Source organism: Staurois parvus, unplaced genomic scaffold, assembly GCF_062004578.1.
Source record: "Staurois parvus isolate SC_StPar_1 unplaced genomic scaffold, SC_StPar_1.0 ptg001400l, whole genome shotgun sequence".
NCBI lineage: Eukaryota > Metazoa > Chordata > Amphibia > Anura > Ranidae > Staurois > Staurois parvus.
The window spans coordinates 390,378-403,407 of record NW_028319196.1 but is presented as its reverse complement, the minus strand read 5'-3'; the positions used below and the strand labels follow the sequence as shown (position 1 = coordinate 403,407).

General features: G+C 48.1%; 1 protein-coding gene across 1 annotated transcript; it reads right to left on the bottom strand.

Moving 5' to 3' along the window:
- Nucleotides 1-902: 902 nt before the first annotated feature.
- Nucleotides 903-10,153, bottom strand: LOC149436204 (uncharacterized). The gene is made up of 2 exons (XM_089661875.1): nucleotides 9,518-10,153; nucleotides 903-2,708 (listed from the first exon to the last, which is right to left on the bottom strand). The coding sequence occupies exons 1-2, from the start codon at nucleotides 10,061-10,063 to the stop codon at nucleotides 1,260-1,262; spliced, it is 1,995 nt and encodes a 664-aa protein (XP_089518001.1). The 5' UTR covers nucleotides 10,064-10,153; the 3' UTR covers nucleotides 903-1,259.
- Nucleotides 10,154-13,030: the final 2,877 nt, after the last annotated feature.

Sequence of the window (13,030 nt, the reverse complement as noted above, 5' to 3'; positions counted from 1 at the left end):
TGGCTCCTGCTGCTGCCAATCACAGCCAGTGAGGAGAGAGCGAGGGAGGCAGGACAGAGCTGAGCCAAGCTGTGTTTCAATGGACATACAGATCTTGGCCCGAGAGCAAGCCTGCACGAGTGCCCCTATAGCAAGCAGCTTGCTATGGAGGCACTCAGGAGGAGCTAGGAGCACCAGCGGGGACCTAAGAAGGGGAGGATCGGAGCTGCTATGTGCAAAAACATTACACAGAGCAGGTAAGTATGACATGTTTATTACTTAAAAAAAATACCTTTACAACCACTTTGAAGCGTACATATAGTCAAAGCATCTTTTTTTGGATAGAGAATTTAAAAAAAAAAAAAGTTTTGTTTTTTTTTTGCAGTTTGTGCACCATTGAGGAATTTCTTTGTGTCCTCTTCACTTCTTGTCCCAAAGATGCAACGGAAAGTTAGTGGAAATCGCCTAACATTAGTGGAATGCATCTCTAAAAACAGGTGGCCCCCCCAATATCAGGGGACAATTCTAAAAGTTTGTATTTCCCATCATTTTTTTATTTGGTGACTAAGGACAACTGTATGAATAAAGTAAAGATTCTAATGGGTCTTCGCAATAAAAACCTTGACAGAAGGTCTAACCCTTCCCCACTATCCAAAAAAAAAAAATTTGCCTGGAGATACAGATGGTACAAGATTTTTTTTTTTTAACACGTGTAACAGGTGTGGTGATAAAAGGGTGAGTTTTATTGCCAACACACCATCTGTGTCACCAGAGAGAACAAACTATCAAAGACAACACTGAGTCCGGACTAATGATTGGCAGTCGGCGGGACTGGTTCCCAATCATGCGATTCAGTCACATGATCACAATCCTCCCTGGGCACTCAGAACATTTAAAGGCACATTAGGGCGGACAAGAAGGGGTTAAATCTTTACCCTTTTATTCAGAAGTAAACAAAAGAAAATACATCTGTTAGAAAACAGAAAGGAAAAATAGAAGCAGACTAAATTTTAACTTTAATTACAGGGAAGCTCTTCACGAAAAAGTGATCTGTAACATTACAGAACATAGCATTTTTTTTTCTTGCTTCTACCTTTTTTTTTCCATTCAAAAAAACAAAACAAAAAACAGATGTTACTTGAAATTTTCCTTTAAAACAGACAAAACATTTTCCTTTAAAAAAAAAAAAAAAGAAAAAGAAAAACCCTCCCCTACATTATGACCACGCCCATTGTTTAGTGCCCAGAGTTCATGCTGATCCACTTTTTGATCTGTAATGTTTATTGACCATCTGCATATTCACTGAGAATTGCAGAAACCGTAAACAAGTCTTTTCCTCGAATCCTTTTCAGGAGATCTACCGACAAGTTACCTGCCCCCATATCTAGGGAGCCGCGATCATCAGAACGGCGCTTCTTCCCGTCTGTGCTTTCTTTTGGCGTATGATCACTGCCCAGTCTAGTGCGCTTGCCGTAAGGCATGTTGCGCTCCCTTTCTGCCCATGCAGGTTCATCAAGCGACCTTCCACTCCGTCCACCATCTCTGGATCTGCTCTCATGTGATCTGTATTCTTGTCTTGAGTCGCGATCATAACTGTTACCTCGAAACCTCTCACCTTCTGATCTCTGTTTACTAGGGGACAGAGAAACCCTAGTATAAGGGGCTTGCTCAGATGTAAAGTCATTGTACTGACCCATATTATTGTTCCCATAGTTTCCTGCCATTGGATCATCATAGCCAAAACCTTCTTGGCTTTGGGGTATGTTAGGAAACCCAGGTTGCTGTTCCATATACGGCTGCTGATAAGCGCTCTGGTCCATCGGCATCCCAGAACTATTATCCATAGGAAAATATTCTTGGTTTTGAATGTCCTGGTTTTCAGGCAAAAATGCATTCATCTGTCTGTTTTGAAGTAATGCCGCCATTTGCATTAGTGAATTCTGATTGGCTGGTGCATTTTGTGCCATGGAGGCCATCTGCATCATTACATTTTGACCGAACTGCCCCATATTCGCATTATGCTGATTCATAAATACATTTTCTGTTCCTGCCATGTCCTGCATCATAGAGGTACCCTGCAGCGGTAACTGGTTTCCCTGTGTGTTCTGTAAACTTGCCCGCTTATCAGATAACAAGGCTTTTAACATCATTAATTTTGAATGCATCTGTTCATCGTCTGGCACTTGTGTGGAATTCTGTGGAACGGCAGAAAGCAAGGACTTCAATTTCTTGAAAAACTTGCTTTCCTCAGGAACTTGCCCAGTCTGCGGTTCTGAATTAAACTTGGCATTTTGAGGGTTTTCCATCCCATGTGGCCTTTGTGGAAAAGCAGGGTTGGGAGGCCAGTACCGACTGTCACTTGTGGGTTGAGGACCACCTGGCATAGCCATATTTTGTTTGATGTTTTCTGGTGCTCCTTTAAGGCCTGGATTTTTCTGGCCTGGATTCTGCTGTCTAGGAGCTTTCTGCATTATTGACATAGCTATATTCTTTGCCTTGGCCACTTTTGCTGGGAAGAGAGCCTCCTCTTTTAACTTGTCTGAGTGATACTTCAGTTCAGCAATCAGCTTCTCTGTGAGCCTTGTGACAGTAGTTGCTTCGCTGTCATTATCAATCTCAAACGAATCCAGATATTCCAGCGCTTTCTTCATCCTCTTTTGTCTGTCTCCTTCATAGTCCCACCTTGATTTTCGCTTGGATTGCTGTGTGTTTTTTGACTTCATTGGTGTCTGGAATGTAGATCAGAAGTATTAGAACATTTGAAATCAATAACCTATAATAAAGATATGTTATATAAAAACTAATTATTGTGTAAATACGGGAAGTCATTTGCATATCAAATAAATTGTACGATCAATGAAATTCTGTGCTCACACAGGGGGACTGGAGATGGGACTTCTGGACAGACAGCCCAGGATTTGTTGTATCAGGATACACCCAGACACCGGTACTCTTGGCTCAGGTATCTGCTGACCTCCAGGAACAATGTAACAAACGTGTTCTCAGAGAAAAAGTTTTTCCTGTGAGAGACTTGGAGGAAACTGTGGCTGTAAGGTCTTGCTGGACTGAGACTAGAACTGTTGGAACATAAAGTTCTGCATCTGAGTATGTTATGATTGGGACTGCTGGGACTTCCATTTCCTTTTCAGCAGTGGACACCAAGGGGTTGATTTACTGAACCTGGAGAGTGCAAAATCTGGTGCAATTGTGCATGGTAGCCAATCACCTGGTTCAATTAAGTTTTGACAAAACAACCTGGTAGCCGATTGGCTTCTATGCAGAGCGGCACCAGATTTTGCACTCCCCAGTTTTAGTAGAGGACCTCCAAGACTCCGCTTTTTTCCTCCCTGTGAACCATCTGCTGCTTGTGAAGACCCTAGGCTGTGGTAGAGCCGCACTGGACTTCACTCCAGGACCCAGGAAATGCTTCACCTGCTCCACCGTCATGCCCTGGAAGGACCCCGCTGACAGAGATAGACCACCCTGGAACAATGGAAGCATCCAGTGTGAGTGTCTGTCACCCCATAAGGTCCTTGCTGTACTGTGTTACTGCCGCTGTGATTCTAATGGACTGTCCCTGCTGCACCATATTGCTACAATAGATCTATGGACTTACCCATTTGCTGTACCATATTACTACCCTGTAATCCTGCCAATTGTCCTTCGATGTACCTTGGATTGCTACTTCTGGATTTAAAGTGTTACTAAACCCACAACAGTAACATCAGTCTGTACTGTATATGCAGTAAAGCATGCTTGTTATACTCACTGTGGAAACTAAGGGGTTAATCCTCTGCATTGTTTAAAAATGCTGTTTGATACTTTCTTCTCAGTTCCTCCCCTTTTTCAAGCAACCACCTTACCTCCAGACTGAACTGTAGCAATGCACATGCTCAGTTTGGCATGTATTGCTAGGGGTTTTTTTTTTCGTGGGAGAGTATGTGATCAGCACAGGGCCAATAAGTGCTGCCCAGACACAGGTCAGGGGTTCTGCATCCTCCTCGAGAAAACTCCTACAAGCTTTACCCATTGATCTGCTGGATACTGATAGAAGTCACAAGACTGCTCTAACTGCTGATGAGAAAAGGTATTTAGCAGCTTATATTTACTAAAATAATTGCATTTCATGTTCTGTGTACTGTGGGAGACCAGAAATAGTGAATGCAGGGTCCGGGGAGACCAGATATAGTGAATGCAGGGTCCGGGAAGAGCGGATATAGTGAATGCAGGGTCCGGGGAGACCGGATATAATGAATGCAGGACCCGGGGAGACCAGATATAATGAATGCAGGGTCCGGGGAGACCAGATATAGTGAATGCAGGGTCCTGGGAGACCAGATATAGTGAATGCAGGGTCCGGGAAGACCGGATATAGTGAATGCAGGGTCCGGGAAGACCAGATATAGTGAATGCAGGGTCCGGGGAGACCGGATATAGTGAATGCAGGGTCCAGGGAGACCGGATATAGTGAATGCAGGGTCCGGGGAGACCGGATATAGTGAATGCGGGGTCCGGGGAGACCGGATATAGTGAATGCGGGGTCCGGGGAGACCGGATATAGTGAATGCGGGGTCCGGGGAGACCGGATATAGTGAATGCAGGGTCCTGGGAGAGCAGATATAGTGAATGCAGGGTCCGGGGAGACCAGATATAGTGAATGCAGGGTCCGGGGAGACCAGATATAGTGAATGCAGGGTCCGGGGAGACCAGATATAGTGAATGCAGGGTCCGGGGAGACCGGATATAGTGAATGCAGGGTCCAAGGAGAGCGGATATAGTGAATGCAGGGTCCGGGGAGACCAGATATAGTGAATGCAGGGTCCGGGGAGACCAGATATAGTGAATGCAGGGTCCAGGGAGAGCGGATATAGTGAATGCAGGGTCCGGGGAGACCGGATATAGTGAATGCAGGGTCCGGGAAGACCAGATATAGTGAATGCAGGGTCCGGGGAGACCAGATATAGTGAATGCAGGGTCCAGGGAGAGCGGATATAGTGAATGCAGGGTCCGGGGAGACCGGATATAGTGAATGCAGGGTCCGGGAAGACCAGATATAGTGAATGCAGGGTCCGGGGAGACCGGATATAGTGAATGCAGGGTCCAGGGAGACCGGATATAGTGAATGCAGGGTCCAGGGAGACCGGATATAGTGAATGCGGGGTCCGGGGAGACCGGATATAGTGAATGCGGGGTCCAGGGAGAGCAGATATAGTGAACGCAGGGTCCGGGGAGAGCAGATATAGTGAATGCAGGGTCCGGGGAGACCAGATATAGTGAATGCAGGGTCCGGGGAGACCAGATATAGTGAATGCAGGGTCCAGGGAGAGCGGATATAGTGAATGCAGGGTCCAGGGAGAGCGGATATAGTGAATGCAGGGTCCGGGGAGACCAGATATAGTGAATGCAGGGTCCGGGGAGACCGGATATAGTGAATGCAGGGTCCAGGGAGACCAGATATAGTGAATGCAGGGTCTTGGGTTTAGTAACACTTTAAAGTGTAATGCCAGGAAATAAAAATTGGGGGAAAACAGCCAAAGCCATATAAATTACTATCTATATGTATGGAATACTCAGATGGCTGCTGGTTACTGTAATATTTTGTTTCAGCCTGGATACTAGTCAGCACTCTTCTTTCAGCACTGGAACTTACAGTTCTGGCTATAGCACAGTGCTGGGATTCACGCTCCCACTCTCCCTCAATCCATTAATAAAATGTGTAGCTTTCTTTTCACAGAATAAAAGACTTTCTGTAAAGAGAGGGGGAGATCCTGTCATTTACCCTTCCCTCCTCTTACATTGTCCATTCAAAGAATGTTTTGTATTCTGTGAAAAGAATACAAGGTGTTTTGTGGATGGAAACGGGGAGAGAAAATGGCATGACCCCACACTGTGCTATAGCCGGAGCTGTCGATTTCAGTGCTGGAACAGTAACACTGACTGTAATATCCAGGCTGAATAAAACTGACATTTCTACAGTAACTAGCAGCCATCCAAGCATTTAATACAAAGGGTCTTCAAAAAGTTATAAAAAAAAAAAAAAGTGCGGAAATGTTGTGAAAAAACATCATACATTTTTGGTGGTAATTTATGACTTTTGCTGTTCTCCAAAAATATTTTTTTCTGCAGTTCCTCTTTGCTGTACAACATTTCTGCATTGTAATCCTTATCGACTGACCATGGCTGTACCACACTGCAGTCCTGTACCTAACCGTGGCTGTGCTGCACTCCTTCCATGTGCCCTGTGAACTCTGAAGGCATATTCCATCTTTTTAAGAAAATATTAAATAAAGGCACCCATATTGAAAAAGAAATAAAAAATGTGCGTTTATAATTTTTTTTTCGTTCGTGCCTGCAGGGCATTGCATACATTACCAGTGGATCTCAGGTGCAATTCACAGGATCCTCCAGACTATTCCTCCAGCCCGAGACCTTTGAATATGGGGCTGGAGGAAGTATCAAGGGACTACAAGTGTCGTAATGTCACTCTAGTTGTGCTCCATTGAGTCCAACTGCTGCAGTGGAAAATGGGCCTTGTAGTCTCTCCATTCAGATGGGCCAAACTCAAAATTAAATAGAAGCCTGCGGGAACAAGTACTGTACGATCCAGGTAAATGAGGGGTGGGGGAGAACTTCAGATTAGGCAGGGAATGTTACCATGGTAACCCTAAATATGGGTGTAACATGAATCATGCTGTGAAAGGCAGAGCGCGAACTTTAACCTTTACCTAGGGTAGTAATAAGTTCTCTGCTTGCTGAACGCATTAAAGCGAAAGTAAACCCCCAAAAAGCCTTCCAGAGGTGCAATGTCCATTTCCTGATCCTCCATCTTCTCCCAACCTTCCCTTCTAGGTCTGGAGTCTTCAGCCACTTCATTAGCTAAGACTGGATGATATAACTCCTGCGTCTGAAACGCCATCATGTCCCCCCCCCCCCCCACAAGCTTGCAGCCCTAGAAAAAAAAAGTCTTTAAAGTAGGCTTTAGGAGTCCATTGTACTTGTACATTTGATGTTATGGCCAAGGTCTCCAAACATAGGTGGAAGCATGGTTCTGTTCCATCTGATAAGCACCAGGGTTTGGGGAACTTGAGTGCATCCAGCTTGGGGGGCTTACACTTTCAGACCCGCTGACGGGAGGTGACATAACCATTTACATAACCAAAATGCCTACCACCCCCTATCATATCACACCATCATGCCTGCACCCCCTTCCCTGCTTCATGTCACCATCATGCCTGCACCCCCTTTCCTGCTTCATGTCACCATCATGCCTGCACCCCCTTCCCTGCTTCATGTCACCATCATAGATCACGCTTGTCACCATCATGCCTGCACCCCCTTCGCTGCTCCTTGTCACCATCACAGATACCGCTTGTCACCATCACGCCTGCACCGCCTACATGTCACCATCATAGATAACACTTGTCACCATAATGCCTGCACCCCCTTTCCTGCTTCATGTCACCAAAGATCACGCTTGTCACCACCATGCCTGCACCCCCTTCCCTGCTTCATGTCACCAAAGATCACGCTTGTCACCACCATGCCTGTACCCCCTTCCCTGCTTCATGTCACCATCAAAGATCATGCTTGTCACCATCATGCCTGCACCCCCTTCCCTGCTTCATGTCACCATCAAAGATCACGCTTGTCACCATCATGCCTGCACCCCCTTCGCTGCTTCATGTCACCATCACAGATACCGCTTGTCACCATCATGACTGCACCCCCTACATGTCACCATCATAGATAACGCTTGTCACCATCATGCCTGCACTCCCTTCCCTGCTTCACGTCACCATCATGCCTGCACCCCCTTCCCTGCTTCATGTCACCATCATGCCTTCACCCCCTTCCCTACTTCATGTCACCATCACAGGTACCGCTTGTCACCATCATGCCTGCACCCCCTTCCCTGCTCCATGTCACCGTCATAGATACCGCTTGTCACCATCATGCCTGCACCCCCTTCCCTGCTTCATGTCACCATCATAGATCATGCTTGTCACCATCATGCCTGCACCCCCTTCCCTGCTCCATGTCACCATCATAGATACAGCTTGTCACCATCACAGATACCACTTGTCACCATCATGCCTGCAACACCCTTCCCTGCTTCATGTCACCATCACAGATACCGCTTGTCACCATCATGCCTGCACCCCCTTCCCTGCTTCATGTCACCATCACAGATACCGCTTGTCACCATCATGCCTGCACCCCCTTCCCTGCTCCATGTCACCATCATAGATACAGCTTGTCACCATCACAGATACCACTTGTCACCATCATGCCTGCACCCCCTTCCCTGCTTCATGTCACCATCACAGATACCGCTTGTCACCACGCCTGCACCACCCCCTGAATAACCCTATTGCCACCATTCTTGCTCACCGCAAACTCTCTTATTTTATTGTAGATGCACCGACCAGCGTTGTGATGTGTGTGATCCCTTCTGCAGCATCTATCCTCTGCTAGGTTCAGTCTTAGACCACCAGATTGGACACACAACCATAAATGCATGAGGCCATACAATAGTAAAGCGGACATTCACCCTTATGGTGATGTTGGGCTGTCCTGCCTCCTCCCATTTTTCTTACAAATGACCATTTAAAAAAAAAAGTAATTGTTTTGCATGACTTGCCTAGATCAGAATTTAGCCCCACCCCCTGCGCAGATATGCGGCAGGACTTAGGTCTTGAGAAAGCACATAGCCGCTCGCTCAGAGCTTCCCATGCACATGCAAAGACTGCTAACAGGGAACTCTAAAACCTTCAGTTTGCGTGTGCACAGAAAATCACTTGCGTGTGCGCAAATGTGCCGACGGGCTCTGCCAGGACCCGAAAGCCCTGCAGCATACATGTGCACACACACAGACTAATAACAGGTAAGTCCAAAACCTGTGTGCATAGAAAATGATCTGCACATGCTCAATGTGCTCCGCCAGGCAGAGCCTATGGGCACATCTACGCATGCACCATAATATTGGTGCCCAAGTAAGTGGATGCACTTGGGAAATGGATTGAAGTTTCACTTTAATTCCGCACTCCGGAGATATATCTGAATAGTAGTGAATGGCTGTATGTGAGAAAAGGACATACGTGTCTAAATCCCTGGACATACACAAGGGAATCACACAAGTATGGCAAATACCTTCACACAGCCATTCATCATTTTGCAGCGGTGTCACCAAGGAAAAGAATGAATGGCTGTATGTGGGAAAAGGACATACATGTGTAAATCCCTGGACATACACAAGTATGGCATATACCTTCACACAGCCATTCATCATTTTGCAGCAGTGTCCCCAGGGCACAGAATGAATGGCTGTATGTGGACAAATGTGCAAATCCCTGGATGACCACAAGGAATTTATGCAATGACGGCATATATCTGCATGCAGCCATTCGTTACTATGCAGCAATGTCTCCGGGATGTTGAATTTTTGCTGTTTGATCTTGTATGACCATGTACATAAGGAACCCGTGACCGGGGGGTCCTGAAGTAGCCCTGATCCCTGCGTGCATTCCTCTCACAGTACCATTCGGACGGTGGGGTCGCTCTTGTACATCTTGGTCCCCTCTTCTCTCTCGATCTCCATGGCCATCCTCCTCATGAACTGCGTTCGGTCCTCCTTGCTGCTGGATGGGGCCTTGAGTACGTAGGGGTAGGCCTTCATCAGGTACAGCTTGCGGTGTCTGTAGCATCCAAGGTGCTCCATCATGGTCATCAGGTCGCTGTCCATCTCGCAGATCTCACAGAAATATTTGGTTTCAGACTTCCCCGCCTGGTCCTGCAGCCTGTATTCCAGGACATAGTCCAGTCCGACGATGGGCTCCCGGTCCGTCCGATGGACGTAATCCTTCAGGATGAAGACGGATCTGCGGATGTGATCGGGGACGGTTCCGAGGCCTGGCGCGGGATCGGCGTCCCTCTGATTGGCCCTGGTATTCATCCCGTCGTCCAGCGGTTTATGGTTGGTATTCTTGAAATGAATTCTGAGGTTCTGTATAGAGGAACATATGAATTTACACCTGGGGCAGCTCAGCGGCAGTTCCCTTGCGTTGGGGCTCTGGTTTTGCGTCATTGGCGCATTTTGAAATTTTCCTCCTCCGTCACGACCACCACCTGCACCACGACCACCTCCTCCGCCACGACCACCTCCTCCTCCGCCACGACCATCACCTCCTCCTCCACGACCACCTCCTCCTCCGCCACGACCACCTCCTCCGCCACGACCACCACCTCCTCCGCCTCTCTTCCCTCCACCTTGCCGAAAGCCACCCCGATTGTTCATCATTCTGTCTGCCGGGCTCCTGGCGCCTTATCAGATCTCCTCACAGAAAGAAAATGGCTTCCCTCAGCCCTTCTCAATGGCGCCTCACTCTGGATACAGCGCCCAAAAGCGTGATGATAAATACAAAGGAAGGATGATGGGCCCCCCTACAGAGTGTGTCGGTACGTAGGCCGAGAGATAATCCCGAAAGAGCCCTGCGCAAATTCCGGCAGATGGCGGCCACAGAGGAGTGCTGGGAACAAAGATGGCCGCCGGCTCGCACGTGCGCAGTGAACGCTTTTACTAGTAACGTCCGCTTTCCGCTGCCGGCCCCGCCCTCATTTTCGGCATCTTGAGATTCCCGATGAGAAGGCGGAGCTGTCTGTCGTTTTCAGCGGCTGTCATAGGCTGGTCGGCTTGGTTGGGGCGGGCACAGGTTTAGCGGCAGCATGGATAGGTGGAGTAACGGCGAACTGTACTCCACCAGCTGATCCCGCCCATGTGCCCGCCCCTCCGCCCTCTTCTCCGCCTCTGTTCCCTCCCACCTGTCCCCGTACCCTCTGTCATTGCAGGACACATCTCTGCCATCTACTGCTGGACCTCACATTTCCATCTTCCCTAACCTCCATCACCGCACCCGCGGGCGCAGCACCTAATGCCCCGAACACACCCCAAATCGCCCCTATCCCTGCACCCCAAATCACCCCTATTCCTGCACCCCACATCATCCCTATCCCTGCACCCCCAACACCTCTATCCCTGCACCCCGAATCACCCCTATCCCTGCACCCCCAACACCCCTATCCCTGCACCCCCAAATCGCCCCTATCCCTGCACCCCAAATCGCCCCTATCCCAGCACCCCCAACACCCCTATCCCTGCACCCCAAATCATCCCTATCCCTGCACCCCAAATCACCCCTATCCCTGCACCCCAAATCACCTCTATCCCTGCACCCCCAACACCTCTATCCCTGCACCCCAATACCTCTATCCCTGCACCCCCAACACCCCTATCCCTGCACCCCAAATCACCCCTATCCCTGCACCCCAAATCATCCCTATCCCTGCACCCCAACACCCCTATCCCTACACCCCAAATCACCCCTATCCCTGCACCCAAAACCTCCTCTATCCCTGCACCCCCAACACCCGTATTCCTGCACCCCAAATCATCCCTATCCCTGCACCCCCAACACCCCTATCCCTGCACCCCCAACACCCCAGGACATCAATATTCCTGCACCCCAAATCACCCCTATGGCACAACTGCAAACTTACCAAGACATGGCCGTCCACCTAAACTGACAGGTCAGACAAATGCAGCCCATAGATGGGTTGTTTATCGGCCGAATTTTCGTCCGCAAGAAAAATTGGCCGATATTCACACCATTAGTGGGGCCAGCCCGTCGCCCATTTTTTGCGGATCTTCCCGTTTATTTGTATCGGTCATGCTGGAAAATACACAAAAAACGGCCATTTTTCGTGGACATTGATGGCAGCATCGGCAACGGGGCCGACCGATTTTTCATTTATTGGCCGACAATTCGGCCGATAAACGGCCCGTCTATGGCCTGCAAAAGAGCATTAATCAGAGAAGCAGCCAACAGGCCCATGCTAAGTCTGTCCACAGGACAACTATTAGTCGTGCACTCCACAAATCTGCCCTTTATGGAAGAGTGGCAAGAAGAAAGCCATTGCTGAAAGAAAGCCATAGGAAATCCTGTTTGCAGTTTGCGAGAAGCCATGTGGGGGACACAGCAAACGTGGAAGAAGGTGCTCTGGTCAGATGAGACCAAAATTGAACTTTTTGGCCTAAAAGCAAAATGCTATGTGTGGCAGAAAACTAACACTGCACATCACCCTGAACACACCATCCCCACCATGAAACATGGTGGCATCATGTTGTGGGTTTGCTTTTCTTCAGCAGGGACAGGGAAGCTGGTCAGAGTTGATGGGAAGATGGATGGAGCCAAATACAGGGCAATCTTAGAAGAAAACCTGTTAGAGTCTACAAAAGACTTGAGACCGGGGCGGAGGGTCACCTTCCAGCAGGACAACGACCCGAAACATCCAGCTAGAGCTACAATGGAACAGTTTAGATCAAAGCATATTCATGTGTTATAATGGCCCAGTCACAGTCCAGACCTAAATCCAATTGAGAATCTGTGGTAAGGCTTGAAAATTGCTGCTCACAGACGTTCTCCATCCAATCTGACAGAGCTTGAGCGATTCTGCAAAGAATGGGCAGAAATGTCCCTCTCTAGATGTGCAAAGCTGGTAGAGACATCCCCAAAAGGAATTGCAGTTGTAATTGCAGAGAAAGGGGGTCCTGCAAAGTATTGACTCCGGGGGGCTGAATACAAATGCCGCCACACTTTTCACAGATTTATTTGTAAAAAATGTTGAAAAACATTTCTCATTTTCCTTCCACTTCACAATTATGTGCCACTTTGTGTTGGTCTATCACATAAAATCCCACTAAAATACATTTACGTTTTTGGTTGTAACATGACAAAATGTGGAAAATTACAAGGGGTATGAATACCTGTTCAAGGCACTGTAGGTGCAGGCTGAAACGCCAGTGTGGCAGCATGATCACTGTTCTCCACAGCACTTAGTGGCACTTAGTGGCTTCCACTTGCCATTCAGTGTATGTAGGGTCAAAACTAGGGGAAGCAGGTTGGGGGGGAGGGGGGCATGTGCCCCATGTGCCACATGTTTCAAAATCTGGAGAGCGCCAATGGGAACAATACCACAAAGAATGTAAGAAAGGAGA